A 24,565-nucleotide genomic window follows, 5' to 3' on the forward strand; every position below is an offset into this window, starting at 1 on the left:
AGACACCAGCGAGGGAGGATAAGAAGGACAGGCGCAACAACATTGTCATCCCCTATGTAGCCGGTGTATCAGAGAAACTCAGGAGGGTTTTCTCCAAGCATGACATCCCGGTGTACTTCAGACCCAGCAACACACTCAGACAAAAACTGGTTCACCCGAAAGACAAAACGCCAAAACACAGACTTAACAATGTGGTGTATGCCGTACAGTGCAGCGAGGAATGCCCAGACCTCTACATTGGAGAGACCAAACAGCCACTTCACAAGCGCATGGCACAACACAGAAGAGCGACCTCCACAGGACAAGATTCAGCTGTCCATCTGCATCTTAAGGATAAAGGACACTCTTTCGAGGATGCCAATGTTCACATTTTGGACAGAGAGGACAGATGGTTTGAAAGAGGAGTAAAAGAAGCCATCTATGTCCACTGTGAGCGACCATCTTTGAACAGAGGCGGTGGTTTACGACACCAACTCTCTGCCATCTATAATCCAGTTTTGAGATCCCTTCCCAGACGCCTTAACGCCCACTCACACCCTGGGCCATCTGACCTCAGGAATTCGCATGATAAGGTGGGGCCAGGTTTCACAATGAACTTACCCGAAACTCTGGCTGATTGGGACCCACACCCAGTTCCACACCTTGGCTCAGGCGATTAGAGGATCATCAGGGGGTCCTTTTGTCCCTCTGTGGGGGGACACTCCCACTAGGGTTATATCTGGGACTCTCCACCATTTGACCTTAGAACTGAAGAAGCCTCTCGGATGAGAGGTGAAACGTCTTCAAGTAACTTAAAGAAGTCCAGACGCTTTTCTTTGCAAGCTCCTTTGACCACTCAGACAATTGCCTGCCTGAGGACCTGTGGTTTGCACCTTCAGGGAGAGAGACCAATCTGCAACCAATTGTGCACACCTGTGCCTTCAAAAGGGCTGAAGAACTTTCATTCAGAGGCTGCTGCTTTGAACCGAATGTGCAGTTTGCCCCACATGCTTCTGTCTGTGAGCCTAGCTTGTGAAACCCTGTTTAAGGTGTGGAATTTGTTTGAATAGCGTTTCTACTTGTACGTGAGCAAGTTATTTTTGTATTGGTTATTTGCCAAGTAATTTGTTGTAAATGTCGCTATCGGTTTTCAGTTCTGAGTTTCTTTCTGTAAATAAAACTTTGTCTTAACTGATCTCGTTTATGCTATCTTCCCTGTCCCCTAGCAAAATCGGGTCATAACAGACATGTTCAGCAACAATTCTCAGGAAGGCTATGGTGCTTAAATGATGTTCAGTAAGTGCTAAGGAGCTCAGAGTGTTTCATGAAAATATCCCCCATGCCATTACATCACTCCAACCAGCCTGAACCATAAATGCATTTAGATCAAATTCTGACCCTACCGTCAAAATATGGCAGCAGAAATCAACCAGGCAACATTTTTCAAGCCTCTCTTATTCACACAAACACAAACAACCAAAGTCACTTAAATCAGCTTTCTGCCACATTCTGATGCTCAGTTTGAACTTCAGTAGGCTGTCTTGAACACGTTTAAATGTCTGAGTACAATGGGCTGCTTCCATGTGATTGATTAGATATTCACTTGAACCAACGGTTGGACAGCTGTGCCTAATTAAGTCACAGCTGAAAACAGCTAAAAGTCTTATACCATTAAGCTCACATTTTATCCATATATCTCTTTTGTAGATTTTAGTACAACAGTTTAATGGTGGACAAATTAGCAGTCACTACTACTACTACTACTACTACTACTACTACTACTAATTATTATTATTATATTGTAATTTTTCAGGAAAATTTCAAAATACAGTAAAATATTTTCTTCCACACAACCACACACACCTCATTCTTTCCTCTCCTTTGCTGAAATGCGTTAAACTATGAAAACATTTCTCTTTGTCTGTGAGTGGGCCAGAGTTCAAAGCAATCACCTCTCTTTGGATTTAGAAAATAAACAGAGATAGACAAATGGAAAAATGTTTCTGATTCCAGCTTTTCCAGAAGGGAATTCAGTGTAGACTGTCCTCCAGGAAATGATGGTTACGAGGCAGCTAGGCAGTTTAGTATTCAGAGAGTCCCAGTAGAAGTGACCAGGCCAGGAAACATGTGGATGCAGTGCATAACACACAGCCCTCAATCATCTCCCTCAACCCTCCTGAATCCATGCCAGCATCAAAACACAGCCTCCTCCCTCCTCATCAAATGAAGCACTACATTCATCACATGTTTGAAGTTCTGGAAAAATACAAAAATGGGACACAATCTGATGTTAATCAGTTCCAGGTATTACCTTTATCCCTTTCCTCTTTTCAAGGCAGCAGTCCTAATGTAAATGTCATTTGGGTTTGGTATAAGCTGCGCCCTGCTTTCCTGACATGTTTTTGGCACTGTCCCAGATTATCTGTTTCTTTTTCCAAACCTTAACAGATATCTTTGGGTAGGTAATGGAACCCGATCCACTGATATATTTGACCCTGTAAAAAGGCCCAGTCTGTGTCACTAGTAAAGCTTAATACTTTGATTATTTTACAGCTGTAATTTATTTCCAAGTATTAAAAAGCTACCCGATCAGCATTGGAGGGACATTAGTCATTAGTAAGGTTTAGTCAGTACTGCATTTCACCATTACTGCTCCATTTTCAGCCTGTTCCAGGAACTGCAAACTTACATGAAAAAGCCTAAATATATATATATATATTTTGTGAATAATCATGATGACTAAAATGCCCAAATTGTAACACAGTTGTTACATTACTTAATGTCTGTATTCAGTAATCAAGAGATCCTGTAAATTTGCAGGTTATTAAGGTGACATTAATTACAGAATGACATTAATTAATTAACCGGTTAATTAATTGTTCTATGAATATCTTAATATTGTTTTATTTGATTATAAAATAGCAATATTTTTTTAATGCATCTTCAAATTCATGATATCAATGCAGTCTTTTGTTACACAGTTAGACAACACCATACTGTATTTGTAAAGAGGGGGACTTCATATAGAAATTACATTAAAATCATATTTAACCAACATCCTTGATATCCATTGTCTTTGTTTTAAGTTCACAAGCTGCAGCACACACAAACAAAATGTTTAAATATTTTTTTACTCGTCGAAGAATACATTTTTAACTGCGTCTGTAATATAGCGATTTCAGCGCATTTATTAATTAAACGTATTGTGCTTTCCACTGTTTCTTGTATTTACAATCCTCCCACTGAAAACGCTGCGCCCAGATGAAAAGAATCGACTTTCCAGTTATGCACCAAAACTGATTGAAGATTTGCGTTAAGGAACAATTTAAAAGTTTTTTCCTTAACAAAGTGGCTGTTAAGCATAAGTAGCCAGTTTGTTTTGTTGATTGAGAATCACGCAAAGCAACTCCAGCAGGATACACGTGTGGAGCACTGTGATTGTATGGGAATGCGTGGGGTCTGTTCGCTGGGAGTTGTACGCCTCTTTACGGCGCTGGCACGGCTGGCAGCCTTAACCCAATTTCCCTCGGGATGAATAAAGTATGATCAACATGAACTTTCACCCGAAGTGTGGCGTTGTAACTGTGTGTTCTAAAAGAAGCGTAAAAAAATAAAGTTATTCTCATTCAACCATAGTAACCTGTTTATTTTAAAGTTGGTTGTAGCAATAGGGAATCTACAATCCTTAAGGATTTAGTTATTATTAGGCCTCATGACTTTGGTTCTGTGACCTACTGCCTGTTACTGTTTTTTTTCGTTCTCATCGGTTTCTATTTTGACAGCACTTGGCATTTATTTAAAACTCTTGCGAAAAGGATCCGAAAGCACATTTCCTTCAGCAGATGGCAATCAAGGCAAAAATGGATCTTGGTGTTGGTTTCATATCGGTGAGACCTGAATGCTAATGTTGCTTTAGGTCACATGGAGGAGAGAAAAGCAACTCTTGGGCTTCTTTCTACTTTTATGCAGGAGTGAAAACAGGTCCTTAACCCTAACTTATGAACACACGTTTTCTTAATGCTTTTGGTAATGGGATTTTCCTTTTAATAAATGTATAATTTTTATGATTATCACTCTAGGAGTCAAAGTTATGGTGTAAACAGTTTTACGACTCCTCAGCAGGGGGTTATGCATCCTGGCTGTCACTAGTTCTTAAGTCTCCCAAGTTTCTCTCAAAGTTCAGCAAGTCCTCCCATCAACTTGGCAACAAGCCCAGAAGTTTATTGCACGCTGCATTCGCCTTGGTAATTTTACAGAGAGTCAGAGAGAGAGAGACTCCTCCCCTGCAGGCAGGCTGCTCAGCCGAGGCGCGTCTCTCCATCCTCAGCCGCAAAAGCTCCATGGGGACACGCACAGTCACACTTTAGCCACTGCTGATCACCATCCACTGCAGGCTGTTTTTATGACTTTCAAACTTTCTCTGGGGTGGAATATGAAACAGCTTTTTTTTTTTCTTTAATGGATTGGTAATGAGGCAGTAGGATTATCATTATTTCTACAGTAACGTTATTAATTGGACTTTGATGAGGACTTTGTCCTTGTCTTTTGTCGGATGATGGCGCAGACACTGTCCGTCATTCCACTACTGGGCATTATTCTGGAAATCACTTGTTTTGCTGGTAAGATAATAATATTATCCCCATTTAATCGTCTACCTTAAACGTCTACCTTAAAAAAAGGATTAAGATGAGAAACATGAAATATATTAGATTATGATCTCTGTCTGATCTTTTTTTTTTTCTCGTTAAATCTGTTAACTCAAAGTCACCCTCCAGCTCTATAAAAGCTTTTGCCGCTTTTCTAAGACATTTCAAACACTTTGTCCTCAGTTGTTCTATAGTTTTTGTCTTTGCTGATATCACTTTAGAACTGCAGTCCAGTTTGAGGAAACATTTAAGCAAAAGCGTTTGAACTGTGGCCTGATTACTTGTTTTTATGTTGTAAAATGTAAATGATAAAAGTACCCCGTTTCTGCTGATGTGCTATGTTGTTCAACAGTTTAAACTTTTTTTTTTCCTTCTGAGATCATTAAGGCCCACTTCATCAGCTCAGCTCAACACTTAGTTTTTTTTTTTTTTTCCATACAATGTATTATGTCCTTTAGGGCCTCACGGGGAGGTGGTGGGCAGGCTGTATCCTCAGAAACAGGAACCCCACCTAAGGCACACTATGCTAGACTATTGAGCCTGACCCGGCCCATCTTCTCCTGCTTCCTGTTTTCACACAGCTCCGCCATTTGCTGCAGCAATGGAAAAAGGGCCCTATGTAGCCAGAGACTCAGATACAAAGCACATCTTATAATGGAGACTGTTTTTTTCCTGTGCTCTACTTTCAGTTTTTACCTTGTGCCGTTTGATTTAATCTTATGTGCATTTGTTTAAAACAGCAGGGCCATGATCTCTGAAACCTTCATTTAATCATTGTTTGTAGAGACTTATGTCATCACCCTGATTGTGTTAAAAGTAAGTCATTGCTGTGACTGATTTGTACTGTTAATCTCTCCAGCAGCGGAACTGCGGTTTATATCTGATCCACCGACACTAAATATCTATGGCATCCATAGGATGAACAAATCTGACAACCTTGAACTAACATGCAGGTATGTAAGGCTATGCATACACCTTACAGACGCTAGTGTTGGGGAAACTGGTTTTACAAACTTTTTACTTCACACCAAAAGATTTGCCAAACAGCAAAACTACCCTAGAACTTATTCATGCCCCCGTCACATGCAACAAATGTGTGCGTGTCATTGTCTCTGTTCAAAAGGTGCCTGCGCAGTATGTGTTCTCAAGAACTCCTTATATAAACAACATGAACATCTGACTGGAGTAATTGTTTTTTTACAGGAAGACCAAGTCAATAAATGAATAACATTTAAGTAAAAACATGGCCATTTGATAACATTTTGTAAAAGTTAGATGTTTATGGTGTTGGTAGTTTTTGCCAGCTGTTCACTGGCAGGCTTGAAAACAAAGACCTGGTTTTAGGCTTATTATTACAATTAAGGTAAGGTAAGGATTAGACATATACAGATGTGGCCAGGAGTTTACATTCATCCTGGAGATGAAGGTCATGCTACATTTTGGCTATTAATGATTACACAGCATTTGTTTTTAATGATTAAAACAAAACAAGAATAAGGTGCACAATTTTTCCACTTTATTTAGTCTTTTCTTTAATCCACACTGTCAAAAGTAAGAACATGCATGCTCAAATATATACATTGAGATAAATCCTTTAATAAGAGATGCTGAAGGTTCTACAATGTCTTTTAACTTTACATGTCCAAGGCCTATTAACTTGTAATCATGATTGACTACAACTGGTAGTTTCGCTAGGCTCGCATAAAAGAGATTTATTTGACAACACTCATTGGACTGACCAATACTCAGACCAATGGGAAAGCCCAAGGAACTTAGGATTTAAGATGGAGAAGTGTAGATTTACACAAGTTTGGAAGGTATCTTGGAGTCATTTCTAAAAATCTGCAGTTTCCAAGATCATCAGTTCCTACAACTGTACATAAACACAAGTTATTAGGATGTGTCACCACTTTGAGAGGAAATTGGTTAGGATTTTCAAGAACAACCCAGGGAAACCACTAAGGCTCAAACCTGCCATAAAATGGGAACTGCTGGAACAACAGTGTCATTGTCTCCAATGAAGTGAGCTGTACATCAGCCTGGTGGTCAGGTGCTGATCAAGAAAGAAGCCCCTGCTCTTAAATCAATACCTTCAAGCTTGACTGAAATTTGCAGCTGCCCACATGAACAAGCAAGAAACCTTTTGGAGAAAACTTTTATGGTCAGACAAGAGAAAGATTGAGTCATTTGGCCACAATGACAAGAAGTATTGTTGGAACAGTAAATACGAGACTTTCAAATCTAAGGGCGCTGTACCATCTGTCAAGCAAGTTGGTGGTAGCATGATGCTCTGAGGGTGTTTTGCTGCCAGTGGTACTCTTACATTGTACAAAGTGGATGGAATATTGATGAAACACTATCTCTAAATTGTTCAGCATCACTAATAGTGGACAATGATTCTTGGAACAGGTAAAGTAGGCTAACATTAACCTTCTAGAATGGCCCTCCCAAAGCCCTGACAAAGCCCTATTAAAGATTTATGAACTACTCTTAAAAGAAAGATCTGTGCAAGGAAACCAACCAGGTTAAATAAAATTTACCAATTCTGCCAGGAAGAGTGGTCAAATATTAACCCAGAATTATGCCAGAAGCTTGTTGATGGATACCAAAAACATTTGGTCCAGGTGCAACTTGCTAAGGGACATTTCCCCAAATATTAGTGGAAATGTATGAATATATATGAGCCTCTATGTATAACTTAGACCCTGTGTGGATTATAAAAATCCCAAGTAAATTCAAACTTTTGTACCCAATCTTGTTTTTAAAGTAATTAAAGGTATACAGTTTCAAGAGTTCATTAAAACCCCCCAAATACCATGGCATTCTTGCCTATTTTGAGTGTATATTGACCATAGCCTATGCTATTTAGTGTGATTTTCCCAGAACTGTAACTACACTTTTCACCAATAGAAACCTCAGCAACTGTCTATATATAGCAAAATGTGGACTAAACACAGTATTGATAGCACAATGATAGTGCCGTCATGAAAGTGTAATAGGTTATTACCGTATAGTTGACTAATTTTGCTAATGCAGTAACTAGCGTTCTTCCAGTGTAAACATTCAGCTTTTTCTATTGTCATAGCTCGGAAAGTAAGTGTATAGTTTCAGAGTTGTTTATGACGTCATCTCTCCTTCCTGTGTTTCAGTAAAAGTAAGTAAGACTCAAAATTTATTAGCTTCATGCCTACATGAACAGCTCCGTTTCACTCTTAATTGTAGAGCAAACTTTCTCCGCAATCCTCAATATAGCCCTTTAAGTTCCACTTTACTTTTAATCATAGACTGTGGACGCAGTTGTAGATTCTTAGATATGAAGCTAATGTGAACGTACCTTAAACTTGCATTCTCTCTGATGGTTAGCAGGGGGCAGCTACATTAGTTGCAAAAACAACCATGTAGCTATATTTAGGAAAATTACAGTCTGCTCACTTGATCTCTCACATTAGTAAAAAAATCATGAAGAAAATAAAATGGAACTTTTCATAGGCAGATATTACAACACTGGAACAATAATAGTAATTAGTAAATACTATAATTTAATATACTGTACTTTCTTTTGCTTAAAGTTTAATGTAGTGTTAGTAGTTGACTACTTGAGTCAAAATGTAAATAAAAATTTTGATAAATGGCAAACTAACTCAAAATGCAGATAAACTACTAGATGTTGTTTACTGCTCCCCATCACTGGCTAAATTCACCGACTCGCTCATGTAACATGTGCAGTATAATTCTCTTGTTTCTTCTCCTGCAGAGGTCGGCAGAATTTGAGGTGGACCACACCTGCTATAAGCACTCGTTACTCTATCAGTGACTGCAGCGGATCAGGACTGTTCTGCAAAAGGCTCACGATCACCAATTCAACTGTCAATGAAACTGGACAGTATCAGTGTTTCTACATAGGCCTGAAAGCTGAAGATGGTAAAACCTCAGCAGCAGTTTATGTGTTTGTTCAAGGTATAACTCTATTTAAGTTTCTTCTTCTTTTTTTGTTGTTGTTGTTTTATTTTTTTTTATGTTTATTGCACTGTGTTTTTCAAGCATCCATTTATATAAAGGAAAATATGGGATTTATCAACTTCACGCACTGAAATACATCTACTATTGTGATTTGTTTGTTAATTTTTAGATTATAAGGTGCCATTTGTGCCATCTGAAAAGGAATATGAGGTGGTGTTTATCCGTGAAGGGGAGCGAGTGGTAATACCATGCCGGGGCTCGGTGGAGAATCTCAATGTCACACTAAACATCGTAAGAAGCTGTTTCTGGTCTTTGTTTCTTGTCACTAAAGCATTTTTATGAAGATGTAGGTTGGTAAACAGTTGTGTTTACCAGATGTGGTGTTTTATTTACACGCTGTGCTCATGTGTAAAGCAATTGGTGTGGAATTCTTTAAACATTTCTGTTTGGAATCATGAAATTTGTGTGTTTGTCAGAAGTATCCAGTAAAGGAGTTTCATCCGGATGGGAAGGATTCTGTGTGGGATGCAAGGACGGGCTTCACTGTTCCCACTCATCTGATCAGCTACGCTGGTGTTGTGTCCTGCCAAACTCGTATTGGAAACGAGACATTTAAGTCCCCGCTCTACATTGTGGCTGTTGTTGGTAAGATGGAAAAAGATACAAAGAGAAGTTATCAGTTGTCAGTTCCATGGCTGTAAAAACACCCATATGTGACTAGAAATAACACCAAAACTTACTGGGAATTCTAATTTTGACTTTGTAAGGGGAAAGACTCTCTGCACCAACACTCTGAGCACCAGAGTGTTGGTGCAGAGAGAGTCTGTAGTCTCCGGAGAACAATAGTATGTCGATTTACTATCTTCCCTCCTTTTTCCGCAGGATACAAGATTTATGACCTCACCCTGACCCCCAACAATGTAAGGCTGTCTGTGGGGGAGCAGCTCATACTCAGATGCACTGCATTCACAGAGCTGAACGTGGGCATCGAATTCAACTGGACACACTCTGGTGGGGCTCTGGTCAGTACCCCACACTCTTCTGTTCGCATTATCGTTGTAAACCTGTAATGAACTTATGTAACAGTCTTAAAGAAAAGTTATATTGCTCATGTCAAGAAAGTACTAGCTGTGGATTATTTACAAATACAAACTACAGAAAAATAATTATCAGCACCGGTGAAGCCCCTCAGTTTATCCATTGTCTGAAAAAAGAGACACGTCAGACAACTTTCATAGTTTTGGATCCCCCTGAGAAACAAAAAACTTAAACTTATTTTGGGCCTAAGATGCCAGTATCAAAATTATTAGAGGATATCTGCTCTCAGAGGCATCGTAAAGATCTAAAGAGTACAAAAATGGTCTGAAATTGATTATTTATAGCAGTCTTAAGCCTGAACTTTTGGCTCACAATAATTGTTTTTGTATATACACTGATCTCATTATTTGGAGCTTATTTGGAACATTATTTGGAACTTTTTGGAACATAAAATTTGAGCATTCTCCATTGTAACAGTATAAACATGACTGAAAATAAGGAAAAGCGTAACAGTCCACCTTTAGGTTGGCCTCTTTGACTTACTGATGAGAAGAGACTGAGATACCAGAAGTGCTGTATCTCTCTTCCTGCTGTCCTTGCACAAATTCATTACTTCCTGCTTTCAGGAATCCATCAGCCTTCATCTTGTACCACCAAAGTGCAAAGGTGACCAGATGTGTTTTTGATGTTCTGACTGCTTACATTACTGGGAACAATAAGCTGTCTGGACTGAGGCAACACTTGATCTTTAATTTCTGTAAAACTAGAAAAAAAAACCCTCCCACATTCTGTTATCACAGCCATTATGAGTGCCACGTGAGTTTAAAAACTGTGTGTTTATACATTATGTCTTCCCTCTGTCAGACTTCGGTCAATGGTTCAAGGCCGCCCCACACAATTCCCCACAAGAAGAAGCTGTGGAACTCTCTGGAGCTGTCAAACACGCTGATCGTGGAGAATGTGACGGTAGCTCACGGAGGAGAATTCATCTGCTCTGCTTCGAGTGGGCAGATGGAGAAAAGCGCTTCGGCATTTCTTACAGTTTATGGTGGGTGCTCTGAAAACAAAACACCTGTTATGTTGGCTGAAATGCAGCCTTCTGGTTGAGCCAAGTTCAGCCTTTACTAGTTTGTGATGTTTCCAGTTAGGATGCTTTCTGTTCCTACTTAGTAAAAAGTTATTCATGGGAATTTAACATCACTGGTTTCCTGAGGAACTACAGATGTTACTGTAGATGGTGTTGACTGTAGTACTTTGGATTGTTAGCTAAGGCAGATGCCACATCTTTAATCTTTGTCTCTGTTAGAGTGGCTTTGCCTGATTTACAGTTAAAAGTATTCCTTATAGACAAGTTGTTTTAGCTCCTCTATCTTTAAACCAACTATTTGTTTGATTGACTGCCCTTTGCAAACACAAGGTTTGAGCAGCAGGTGGGTGAGGCTTTGTGCTTGGAGAGATGTGTCTGAGATGTCTCTCCTCACTGACATCAAACAGATCCTAATAATTAAAACCCTAATTCAGCCCTCTTTGAAACCCCTGAATTTCTGCTAATATTTTTTTTAACATTAATAATATTTTTCATCTTTATAAACTTGTTTGTGTTCTTTTCTCAGTCTTTTTTTTATTTTTTATTTTTAGCTTTTTTGCACAAATTTAATCTCTCACAACATGCTGTTTATTATTTGTGCATTTATCTTGATGACAGTCATATGGGGCAATTAATTTTAAGTATCACACCGATGCAGTTGAATTGTAATATTATTATTAGTAATAATAATACTTGTTCTTGTTCTTATTCCTATTATTGCAATCAGTTATGCTTTTAAGCCATCTAATAAATTTTAATACCACTTTCAAGGATTTGGAAATGGTCTAAATTGAAAATCTCTAACTTCCATTTCCTAAAATTACATTTGTTCAGCATCAGGAGAAAATTACACGTGAAGTTTGAGATAGATTTTCCTAGAAACAATTGCAAAATCATAGAATCAAATGAATCATTTTGTATGGTTTGTATGGTCTCAGATAGTTTTGGGTTTTTGCTTCATTTGAAGCCAAAATAATAATTGTAAGAAAGTCATTAAAAAATTGATCTTTTCTTTAATTTTGTGATTTTTGTATTTCCAGAAAAACCTTTTATTGATATGGAAGAGCCCTGGACAAAGGTGTGGGAGGTAAATGTGGGAGAACCATCTACATACATCCCCGTGAAGTACTCAGCTTACCCTGAACCCATCATTAAATGGTGTGTTCACAGCAGTACTTGCTTTATGCATAGCAATTTCCATGCATTAAAGCTACAGTTTCAGAACTGGATGGATTTTGTAACTTTACTCTTACTTTGTGTTCCCAGGTTTAAAAATGACCTCCCATTGAATGACTACAGAATAAAACAGAAGAGTGATGCCCTCGTCATACGTGAAGTTAAAGAAACAGACGCTGGCATTTACACAGTTATCCTGACCAATAAAATTACAAAAGAGGAACAGAGGCGCTCTTTCCAGCTGCTGGTCAATGGTGTGTTTTTTTCCTCTTCTTTCCCTTTTGCATTCATTTTCGGCTGCCTGTTGTGGATATGACTCTACTTCTTCCTTTGCAGTTCCTCCTTGTATCATAGAGAAGGAGATGGCAGTGGACACTGATGTGTACCTGTACGGCAGCAGCACGACTCTGAGCTGCACCGCTCGTGGATTTCCTGTACCTACACACATCCAGTGGGAGTGGATGTCCAAAGAGGACTGCCCAGAGGCTTTCATGCAAGTCAACTCTTCAGTGTGAGTGTAAAAGAGAAACAAAGAGGCTATTTTCATACTTAAATGTTAAAGTTGGGACTTTGAACACAGTTGAACTTTTTCACATGTGGCACAGTTAGGTTCAGGGCAGAAAGATACATTCGGTTCGGAGCTTTTTTTTTGTGTATGCATGGAGTAGTCACATGACTTTGAGTCACTCATTGTCAACAGGTTGTTGATATAGAAGAGGAATAGCTGCTTTCGTGATGTTGACCAAAACAAGAGGGGAGACAATGAGAGCACACTGTGACCCGATGCAAATCAGCGGATGTGATTCATTCTCTTCACAATGTCCATTTTTAGAACCATGTCAATTATTCAGACTTAGAATGTGCTCACTAATTTTGGACAACTTGTACCGACCTAGTGTCTGTGCTCACTCGATCAGCTGTTTAAGATAACAGCCCTGCCGATGCAATATTCAGCCGGTTACACAACCACCTCACGAAAGACTCCTGTTGTGATTTCACAGTGTTGATAGAAAGGAGGATGGTGTGTGTGTGTGTGAGGGACCAGACAACACCAGCAGCAGATTCCTTATCATCTTTCTACACATCTGAGCACTTCCTCTGTCCTGCACTACGTTTCCTGTTGTTCCTGTCATGTTCTTTTTCAAAAAAGAGGTTCTTCCTGCTAAAGCTAAACCTCTTCTTATTACTTACTTACTTTCTTTCCCTGTTTACTAAATTTTATGGTGTTTCTCGCTGTATTTGGGTGTATTAGCAGTTAAAAATGTGAATAAAAATTAAACTAGTAGGATTGGTAAATAGAAAAAAAGTGGAAAAACAAGTACTTAGCCGTCATTCTGAAAGACCTGCCAGCTTCTTTTCATCTTCTTTTTGTGTATCACTTGTCAGTGCTAATTCGGTGTATCAGAGTGAAAGAGGAAACCGCTGTGCAGCTGTTTACACAGCTGGTGTTTTTGCATTTAATAAAAATGTAAAAAAAAGATCAGAGCTGGATATTTGTGTTTTATGATTCTTCTGCTCACTTTTGTCCATCAGGTCAAGACTTGTTAGGTCTGAATCACAGCTGAAGGAGTGCACAAATTGGAGAGATGTCAGCAACAGAACTGGTCACAACCACGTACAACCAATTAGAACTGACACTGATCAAGCTCAAAAGGTAACAAAAAGTCTGTGATTACACCATATTTTCCCTTTTGCTCCAAGAATTTTACGATATCTGAACGATACGGTATTTGGAGTTCAGCTAAATAATAGTTACTCACAGATGAAATGTATTTCTCTAGAAAATCACGAGCTCTTTAAAGATTCAGAAAGCTGAGGCTCACGCCCTCTACAGATGCACGGCTGCGAACAAAGTAGGCAAGGATTCACGTGTCATCTTTTTCCACGTAACACGTAAGTTCCATCCTTTTTTTTACCTCTTAAAAAGCATCTTGTTGTAATCGTTTTGTGTCTGATGGTGTGGCTTCTGTCATCATTATAAACAGCCTTTTCAGTATTCTTCTTCTTCTTATATCCTTACTCATTCTTTACCCATGTGTTTCCATCCCTAGGTGGCCTTGAGGTGACTATGTCTCCCTCTAACAGGCCTTTGGAGGAGGATCATGTCATTCTGCGGTGTAAGGCAGACTCACTGATCTACGGCAACCTCACCTGGTTTCGTGTGACCAACGTTTCCAAGTCAGAGCAGGGAACATTGGCGCAGCCTTGTCGCTCATTGACTCTGCAGCCTACTCCACTGTCGCATGCTGTCCTGACCCCCCAGCCTGGCACCAATGTGACTCTGGAGCTGTCACTTCGCAATGCGTCCCATCAGGATGAGGGCCTGTACGCCTGTCAGGTGGTAAACATCATCACTGGGGAGAAAACCTGCCTGCTACACAGTGTTTCTCTCAGAGGTGAGATGTACTCACAGCATTTTCTTTTTGTAAGGAATAGGTCAGGGTTTGTTAAGTGAATCATACATTTGTTTCAAAATAATCTTTATAATTCTGATTTTTAGACCTCGAGGCTCCAAGGATCCTTAATAACTTCACTGACCAAAAGGTTAGAGTAAGTTCGACAGTCACTCTCCGCTGTATGGCTGCTGGGACGCCAAACCCGACTGTTGCCTGGACCAAAAACAACCACACTGTTGTGGAGAGCTCAGGTGAGACATGCGCAGCGTTTCACTGAAAACTGATTTACTTCATGAGTTACAAGAGCTGCAAAACAAAACATTTGGTTGCCTTTCAGGTGTTACTCTGAATCAGCAGAACCGTAGTCTGACAATTCAGCGTGTGACGAAGGAGGACAGTGGTCTGTACACCTGCACTGTATGTAACAGCCTTGGGTGTGACACAGCACAGGCCTCTTTGAGTACTGAAGGTCAGTCACTAACTAAGATGATGCCAAATAACAAGTAATACATTTCATTAAAAGTATTTTATTGTAACTCATGTCTGCTTCTTGCAGATGCTTTTTAAAGTGTTTTTGTTTCTCTCATTGGGGTTGTGTTTTGTCTTGTTTTTTGTCCATCTGCAGATGGTTTTTTTAATATCTTTGTGGTTATTTCTTGCAGTTTCTCTGCGTGTTGCATGTCATTGTCATTGACTCAGGGTCTCCCTGACCTTCTGGGCCCTTGGGCCTGTCCCGGGTGTCTTGGGTTGTTTGTAATACATTCTCAGCTTAAAATCAGGAATATCTTATTGTCTGTGTGAAAGGTTTTGGCCTAAACCCTTTGGCAATTCCACCAAGAGTAAAAAGACTGGTTTCACAAATTCACATCGCACATAGTTTTTCTTTTTATATGTCAAAGATCTAAATAAAAATAGCCTCGCTTCCTCATGACAGGAAGCTACCCCAGTTAACGCACATCCTTCTGGGAGTATCTAAATCTAAAACAATTAAGAGACGGCAGGACAAAGGGAAAGGCCAGCCCTGCCTGAGCTCCAGCCTCTGCTCTCTCGTCCACAGTCTTTTTGTACCAAACACAGGGACACAGCGAAAAACAAACAAATGAACTGACTAGACGCAGAGCCTACGTGACCGTCTCCCCGCCAGCAGAATGTGCACCCGGTTACAGTAGCTCACAATTCTGCTCAGGCGCCAGCTCTGTTAAAAGAGGGGGTAGAGGGACAGACCTTCTGACAACAAAAGCCCTGTGTATGAGGATGGGGGGAGGCAAGCAATTGCACGTCACTTTAATAACATTTTTTTTTTATTTTGCATATTACAAAAAAGTAATACTCACACATATGACCAGCTTTTAACTAAAAAAAGGAATACCTAACCAGTAAAAATGGAGAGCTTCTATTACAAATATAGCATAATGATGTAAATGGCCAACAAATAATATAGCCAGAGAGTAAGTGAAACTAGCACATGTGTCTGTGGGGGTGTGCTGTTAACGAACAATTTGTGATCAGAAATCTGACTGTCCATCATGTCTGTCATATTCACAAAGGGATGAGAAAAATCCCTGCAAACAACCCTTTAGTGTAACCTTTTCTGACCCCATCTGCCCCCCAAATAATTCAAGCTCAATAGCAGTGGAACGAAAGGGCCCATTACAGCAGCGACACACTACAATGGCTCTGATAGACCTTTTCCAAGTTGTCTTTGGCAGTAGTTATTCATTCTGACTCCTGACCATTTGTTATGACTAGATAAAATATCAGTTTGCTTACAGTCCAGATTCCAACAGTCTCCTTTCTCCAACCTAAACACAGACATACACATGTGAACAGGCCAAAAACAATGATAAACCTGTCTGAACTTTAGGAAATGCTGCCAAGGCACCTCACTGAAATTATAACCAACATTCCACTGCGACTGTTTTTTCCTCAAACACGGGCCTCAAATTTGTCATGCATGCAGTAAAATCTGTTCTGTGATACCATTACACATTTTATGTCGTGTACCTTTAAATTCTTATTTTAAAAATATTCTTTGTGTATATCTTAGGTGCGGAAGAGAAGACTAATGTGGAGCTGATTGTTCCTATTGGGTCAGTGGTCATCGCTATGTTTTTCTGGTTACTGATCGTCTTCGTCATCCGCGGGAGAAAGAGAGTAAGAACTTCCTCATCCTCTTTTTCCTGTACTTTTCTTTCCTCGGATTTCCCCTCCAGTTACGCACACGGATGATGTCCATTAAAAAAAATGACAAACACGGTAAAACTGACGAGTACAATGACACGCACTGTAAGGCATTTACGGCTGATTGGAAGTGACTGCTCTGGCCCTCAGTAGCCGCTCTCTTTTGTATCCAGGAACAACAGGGAGTCTCTCTGCTCCCCTAAGTCACGTAGGCCCACCACACTGAGTAGGCCCCTTTTATTGAATGGCCACGGGAGTCACTGGAAAACTGTTGTACACTTTGATTGCGGTGAAAGGGAATAACTGAGAGAAATGGCAGCTCATTAATTTACATGTTACATCTCTGCTTGTCTTTAAAATTTGCCACTGCGTCACTGTTTCAGCCAAATGGAGTGGATCTGAAGACCGGCTACCTCTCCATGATCCTTGACTCAGAGGATATGCCAATGGATGAGCAGTGTGAGAGGCTCACCTACGATGCTAGCAAATGGGAATTCCCCCGGGACAGGCTGAAACTTGGTGAGACATGATTATCATTCAAACAATCTTTGAGAAGACTTGTTAAAACAAACATCTGCACTGCTACCAACCAGTGTCTACCTTATGAAAGTTTCTAAAGTTTCTAAAACATTACATGAAGTTACAGCCCACATTTGATTTAAACCGTGCTAACAACAGGACCAAAGAATCATCGATGTCTGTCTTTCAGTGTTTTGATCACTGGCCAGCCAGAGGCAAAAATAGGCAACCATGAGATTCTAAATATTGTTTTAAAGCCCATAGACCAAAATGTGGATATGGCCCCAGTGACAATACTCACAGATGACGTTCCCTCATAAAATTCTAGGTGAACACTGATGTTAACAAGCCAGTCAATCAAGACTTGCACCATATACATCAAATAAAACAGAAAGTTCAAGATCAGTGCTGTGATTTGAAACACTTGTTTTTGATACTTCCTGTCACAATGGCTGATAAGATGCTTGAGATGGTCAAAGCAGACACATTGACATCCCCCCCCCCCCCCACAAACAAACAAAAAACAAAACAAAACCTGATGACTTTTTGTCTGTTGCCGTTTTGTCGTTTTGAAACTGTGCCAATATTTGGATAGGAGAATGATATTTAAATGGCTAATGCTAGCACTACCAACTTCTGAGTTCTGAGCTGCTATTTGAACTGGGCTGATAAGTCTAGCTGATGAAAGCGAAGTGGTAATAAGTTCCAAAGAAAAACTGCATCACACCTGAAGGTTCTGGTAGCTGTCGTGTTAAGTTTGAAGCGAGGAGCAGTCAATAGAGCTGCTGAGTGTAGGACAGCACAGGGCAAGGGTGTAAGGATGAAGGAGGTATGATAGATATGGGGTACCATGTAACTGAAAGCTTTAAAGTGAGAAGCAGAATCTTTATTGGATATGTTAGCAAATGGGGAGCTAATGAAGGTGTAATATTGTCAGTAGACTCTTGCTGTAGAATTCTGTATCATCAGAGTATCTCAGAGACCTTTACACTTACCTAGAAGTGTAGAAAGATCAGGGAACAGCTCAGCTAACATAAATGGCCCTATAGCATAGTGGGTTACACATTTGCCTAACATGTGAAAAGTCCCTTTAGTGTTGTGTCACGAAGGCCATCTGAGCTATCTGTGGGTGGCTGTAGCTCAGGTGGCAGAGCAGGTCAGCCACTAATCAGAAGGTTGGTGGTTCGATCCCAGGCTGCCTCCTGGCTGCATGCCAAATATCCTTGGGCAAGATACTAACCCCATGTTTGCCTACTGGTGGTGGTCAGAGGGCCCGGTGGCGCCTGTGCCCAGCAGCCTCGCCTCTGTCAGTGCGCCCCAGGGCAGCTGTGGCTACAATGTAGCTTGCCATCGCCAGTGTGTGTGTGAATGGGTGAATGACTGAATGTAGTGTAAAGCGCTTTGGGGTCCTTAAGGACTAGAAAAGCGCTATACAAATGCAGGCCATTTACCATTTTACCATTTACCATCTGCTGTGGTGACCCTTTGTGAATAAGGGAGCAGCTGAAAGAGGCTTCTCCTTCATGTTCAGCATGCTAACAACCATCATACCTGCCAAAAGCTTTTTTTACCACCTTAGTTTGGCATTTTAAAATTTCTAGCACTGTCCTCACTAGTTGCAATATTTCAATTAAAAACTAGTTGTTTTAAAATCATAAGTACTAAAAGTATTTTTTTTTAGGGATTTTGGTCATGACAAACATTTTACTTTAAAGGTGACCCACTGGGACGAGGGGCATTTGGCCAGGTGGTAGAAGCAGCTGCATTCGGCATTGAGAAAGCGACCACATGCACCACAGTTGCAGTCAAGATGCTCAAGGGTTTGTATTTTGTCCTCCTTTTATTACACACAGCGAGCAAACACAATAAAAAACCTTCAAACACGCAGAACTAATGTTATCTCTATGTGCAGAGGGAGCCACAGCAAGTGAGTACCGCGCCTTGATGTCAGAGCTGAAAATTCTCATCCACATTGGACATCATCTTAATGTGGTCAACCTGCTGGGGGCCTGCACGAAACCTGGGGGTCAGTCAAACCAAGTGCATTATTTGCATTATTTACTTTAGCTGACTAAGCATGTCCTAAGCATGAATTTGAATCTTATAATCTTTATAAATCAACATCGGTGTGCCATCTGTTGTCCTTTAATGTGTTAATGTTCATTCTTCCTTCTGATAATTAAACTTCTTTCTCTTCCTTCTGCTTGCAGGACCGCTGATGGTTATTGTTGAATACTGTAAACATGGAAATCTATCCAGCTACCTTAAGAGCAAGCGCGGAGAGTACAGCCCCTACAAGGTAAATTATGTGTAACCCACATGCACCCAGTAAACCACAGTCAGTCCTCTGATGTGGTTTACAATCCAGATGGTTGCACACAATCAAATAGACTGACCGATCATTAAGTGGTAGTGCAGTTCTGTACTCTCCACAGATTGTATCTAACATGAACCATATTGCAGGAAATACAAACAATTCCTGCATGAAATGTTGGGATTTTTTCATTAGTTTAACCTTTTCTGTGCTGAACAGAGGAAGCGAGTAAATAGCCAGAGGTGGGTGACTGCAGAGGAGGATGTGACTGAAGGGGATCTGGGTCTGGGGAAGATTGCCCAGCTGGACATCTGCACAGGAACAGCGGTCTGTTCTACCACTTCAGACAGGGCTTCAGGCAGCAACATGGACATTCAGAAAGGTTCTGAAGACAACTTAGAATAACATTACTGTGGTGCCACTCAGGCTTCGTACTTATTCCTGTGAAATCTCGTTATTACAGAGAGTTCAGATGATGACCATCTAACCATGGAAGACCTGATAAGCTACAGCTTCCAGGTGGCCAAAGGAATGGAGTTTCTGTCTTCTCGCAAGGTGAAATCACAAGTGTCTGAATTTTTTGGTGCACAAATCTGCATTGAAAGTGGAGATATTACTTAATTCTTCCATGCTTTGAATGTAAATGTCTCTGTTTGGTCGATAGTGCATTCACAGAGATCTGGCGGCCAGAAACATCCTGCTTTCAGAAAACAATGTGGTGAAGATTTGTGACTTTGGTCTCGCTAGAGATGTCTACAAAGACCCGGACTATGTCCGCAAAGGAGACGTGAGTCCTCTTAACCGATACTCCACCAGTGTGTCCCTTCATTAGAAGCACTAATCTAATAGTGCTTGGGCTGCCCTCTTGCTGTAAATCAGTTCTGACCAATTGAAGCTGAGACTCAAGGTATCCTGTCACACCATTCACCAACACATTACCTGAAGTTCATTTTAGTCAATGTTAGTGCCAAATAGGATCCTGTCTTGGCTTCTTCAAAAAGCTCATCCTGTTGCTTTCTCCTCCCTAGTTAAATGATCCTTGTGCACCCAAGTGTTCATATGATTGAAAAGACAGTGAAAGTCACCAAAGCTATCTGCCATTCTTCCATAGTCAGCTTCTGATGCTCTAGACCTGGGTCAGCATGGGCGTTCTGACCTGTCTGATATCTTTGTATCATGTTCACCTGCCATCCACTATATCCATGCACATTAACAGATACCACTGTAATAGGATAGTAAACGTTATTCACTTTACTACATACTCATTTACACAAATAAAGCATAAGAAGGAATAATTTACTGTTTTATTGTTACCACAGGCACGTCTCCCTCTAAAGTGGATGGCTCCTGAGACCATATTTGACCGCGTATACACCACGCAAAGTGATGTTTGGTCCTTTGGCGTCCTTCTCTGGGAGATCTTTTCCTTGGGTAAGGATTAAGTTTAGAAGTAATCAAATAACACTGCTTAATGACCACTTTATATCTGCAATGAAACTTCTGTAATGTCTTCTTCAGGGGCTTCTCCTTATCCGGGTGTTTGCATTGATGAATCATTCTGCAGGAGGCTTAAGGAAGGTACCAGGATGAGACCACCCGAATACGCCACCACTGAGATGTAAGTAGACAGCGACGGTTGAACGATTTACAGAAATGTAACTTGAATCATTTGCTCGTATTGCGATCCTCATTATCCGTATTCACAGATACCAGACCATGTTGGACTGCTGGCTGAATCGTCCCACAGACAGGCCAACATTTACCGAACTGGTTGAACACCTGGGAAACCTGCTACAGGCTAGTGCCCAGCAGGTCAGTTCAGGCCTAAACAAAAAGGCAGCAGTGTTCATAAGTAATAGGATATTTAAAACATTGTCAGCTACAAAGAAGCTTCCTTAGTTTCATCTCTTTCTCTGTGCTATTGTTACATCTGTGCAGCGTACCCTGAATGCCTTTTATGGGAGCTTTAGCAAGTTTTTTTAGGTGAAACAAAATCAAAAAGCAAATGACAACAAATATGAAAACATCACATATATTTGAAATGGATTTATAATGTGGCTTATGTATTAGATTTTTAAAGGTTATATCTCTAATTGTTTATGTATAATTATTTAATTCAGTGTGTATTTTGAGCCAGTAACGTACTCTGTATCTCCAGGATGGGAAGGACTATATACCTTTGACAGTAGGTGAAGCAGAAGAATGCCAAGCAGCCCCTGACCCCAGGAGACCGTATAGCAGGCCCCAAAGTGGCGAAATTCTTGAAGCCCGGCTTAACTATGACAACCCATCATCTCTTGGGTCAGCGTCATGCTCTTACCTCCTTCTGTCCACTGCCTCTCTCATTTTGTTAATGCTAGAGCACTCAGTTGTGGTTTTATTGACACATCCTCTTTGTACAGGTTGTCCCAACAGAATGAGAGGTGCAGTCGTCCCCTCAGTGTGAAGACATTTGAAGACGTCCCTGTGGCGCACAGCAGTGTCATGGTTAGTGTAAAACTACACATTTAACAACCACCTCATTCATAAAACAAGAGCACAGTTTATCTACTTAGTACAAAAAGTCTTCAAAAAGTCTACAAAGAGCAATCAGCACCTTTAGAAGGAACAAGATTTTATCTGTCCTGAGTTGTAGCTCTCCTTTGAAATGTTGAATTGTTGAAACGCTCAGAAGCATTTCCAGTTTTACTGGACTTTACACTTTTGTGTTGTCTTGTGTTTAAAGGTTTTCTTAGAGTTTAGTTAAAACAACAGGATCACTGATATGGGAAATAAAGATTATTTGTTAGCCAGAGAACACTTAATGGATGTGACATTTTAGCAAAACCCCTGACTGACATTTTGGAGAATACAAGAATGCAAAAAATCTTTTGAACTAGGACGATAACTTTCAGACGAACAAAAAAATCTAATTTGTATTAAGCAAAACCTTTTGTGTAATAGAGAAAACCCCCCTCAAATATCTATTAATGAATTTTCTTAATTGCTTAATATTTTTACAAATACAGCTAATTGATAATTAAATAATCATTCAATTCCCATTTCATAAAAAAACAAAAGTGGGCACTAACAAATGTGATTGAAAGTTAATACCTTCCCGCCATGCAGCAACCACTTAAGTTCATTTAAGTGCTGTCCTCTTGGCAGGAGGGTCACACAGACAGTGGCATGGACTTCTCACCAGAGGAGATGAAGGGTCTGAATCAACATCTACCAACCACACCCAACTTAAGGTGGGGACTAAGCCTTTGCATGCTTTCTTCGAGTGGTTTATTTCATATTGTTTTTTTACCCTGTGAATCTGTCTTAAATGTGTCCTCATCTTGCTTTGACTCTTTAGCCAACTGTTGCGGTGCAAGAGTAAAGAGTCTCTGGGTTCGGAGTCATCCAATCAGACGAGTGGATATCAGTCAGGGTACCACTCTGACGACGCAGACACCCCAATATATGCCAACGAGGAAATCATCATGAAGCACAAAATGCTGAAGAAGCCTCCTCTGCCCAAGACGCCGGATAAATTCAACATGGAGATCCGCTACAGCACGCCGCCAGTCTGACCCCATTTTTTCCCGCAGTCTTTTCACTGTACAGTATTCATTTACTCTCTGCGGGTATTTCACACAAGGAACGATACAAGTAATAGAACTTCACGTGTTCACTGTGGAGCTGAGATATTTTCACAAGCGATACTATAATTATTCAGCAGAGAAAAATGAAGGTTGTATGATAAGTTTGTAAGTGCTCTCTTTGGACAGCCGGAGAAATGCTATCGTGTTTACTCAGCGAGTAAAAAAAAAAATGTCTAAGGTGCCCAAATGTGAAGGAATGCCTACTTCCTGAGGCACAATCCGCCCACTTCCTTTACTACAGGAAATGGGATCTGGAATTTTTAGATAATTAAACCAGCAAATATTTTCTTTCAGTCTTTTATCCTTTTTTATTGGTGGCACATTGAATGGCTGGTAAGGAGGCAGTTCTCTGATATCGATATTTTTAGAGTATTATTTGTACAGTTTCTTTATTCATATTACTTGCATTATTTTATTGAAAAAACATTAGTAAAATGGCATTAAATGTAAGTAGTTTCATAAAATAAAAATAATCATCGATGAAAGCTCTTCTCGTGTGTTGTTATTTGTTTCCTTTAAATCACTTATCACTTATTGTTCATCCCAGTATGATAATTCGTGAGTGTTTGTCTGTTTCTTTGTGTCATACATGTCATTTCCTTTCTGCGTCAAAGCAAACAATGTTTTCCCAGCCTTGGTCATTTATTGTTCATGTGTGTGGGTGTCCTATTGGAACAATGCCCTTCTGCCTTGGTTATTTTCTTTGGTGTATTCAGGTCTCGGTGCCCATAATAACAACCAAGGTCACTGTGGCCACAAACACATTTAAAGTGCATATTATTAAAGCAGGTTTGCAGGCTAATGGCAACGGTTGTATGCCACACTTTATTCTGAATCTTATCATCTTCCTGGGTTGCTATATGTATTTTTAAATAGCTAATGTTTTTAAGCCTTGTTGCTGCAGTCACTGAGGTGGGGTTTAAAAGCTGAGTGGGTGATGAATGAATGGGATGCATGACAACAAAACATATTTTGTCTACAATCAAGGACAACAAGCCCAGCTAATTATAGCATAGACTGGAGGAAACGATACAGTCTCCCTGGAGTTGTTTCCAAACTTCAACGCGGTTATATTGTAATTCAATTTAGGAGGATAGTCCAATACAGATTTACTGAAAACGACAAATTAGAACTTTTAAACCTAATTTGTGTAATGCATATTCTAACTGAGATCTGATCAAGGGTACCAATAAAGCAAACCTTATTCATATTAAAGAAAAGTATTGACTGTATAGGAATTAAGCACAAGTTGCATTAACCTCATTCTATTAACTATAAGTGAGCAACAGCGCCCTCTGTTGTGGAAATGATATAGCTACACCCCCCCCCCCCCCCCCCCCCCCTCAAAAAATACACCACCAATTAATTGTATGAAAAAGAACTTTGCTGGAACATTTAAAAGACTGAACAAGATTTATATCTGCAACAAATAAACGACAACTGTCCACTGCAGGAACTTGGAGCAGTTTCCTCAGGAATGGATTAGCAGGCCAAAGACAGAGCTCTGCACGGGCAGGAAATACCTTGGCATCCACAAACAGACTGCCTGTGAACATCATCTCGTGTTACACCCCCAACAAACCAGACTGCCAGCTCACCAAATGTACCCAGGCATAAAAGAAAACACATGCAGACAGACA

The 24,565-nt window shown here is 40.2% G+C and overlaps 1 protein-coding gene across 2 annotated transcripts; it reads left to right on the plus strand.

The window, feature by feature from the left end:
• Window positions 1-4,293: 4,293 nt before the first annotated feature.
• kdr (kinase insert domain receptor (a type III receptor tyrosine kinase)) lies at window positions 4,294-23,410 on the plus strand. 2 transcript variants are annotated; one of them, XM_087835736.1, is made up of 30 exons: window positions 4,294-4,598; window positions 5,485-5,578; window positions 8,380-8,582; window positions 8,755-8,876; window positions 9,065-9,230; window positions 9,468-9,607; window positions 10,488-10,671; window positions 11,751-11,868; window positions 11,977-12,140; window positions 12,223-12,397; window positions 13,420-13,540; window positions 13,668-13,779; window positions 13,938-14,282; window positions 14,387-14,533; window positions 14,620-14,751; window positions 16,330-16,436; window positions 16,847-16,982; window positions 18,698-18,802; window positions 18,895-19,008; window positions 19,193-19,281; window positions 19,516-19,678; window positions 19,760-19,851; window positions 19,961-20,083; window positions 20,616-20,727; window positions 20,815-20,914; window positions 21,003-21,108; window positions 21,455-21,597; window positions 21,699-21,783; window positions 22,444-22,529; window positions 22,637-23,410. In XM_087835736.1, exons 1-30 carry the CDS (start codon window positions 4,532-4,534, stop codon window positions 22,851-22,853), a joined length of 4,068 nt encoding a protein of 1,355 aa, XP_087691862.1. In that variant the 5' UTR covers window positions 4,294-4,531; the 3' UTR covers window positions 22,854-23,410. The 2 variants fall into 2 exon arrangements, with proteins under 2 accessions (XP_087691862.1, XP_087691861.1); XM_087835735.1 differs by having other exon boundaries at window positions 4,295-4,598; window positions 9,062-9,230.
• The last annotated feature ends 1,155 nt before the right edge of the window (window positions 23,411-24,565 follow it).

This window comes from Neolamprologus brichardi, chromosome 23, assembly GCF_056152115.1.
Source record: "Neolamprologus brichardi isolate AB-2024 chromosome 23, ASM5615211v1, whole genome shotgun sequence".
NCBI classification, from domain to species: Eukaryota; Metazoa; Chordata; class Actinopteri; order Cichliformes; family Cichlidae; genus Neolamprologus; species Neolamprologus brichardi.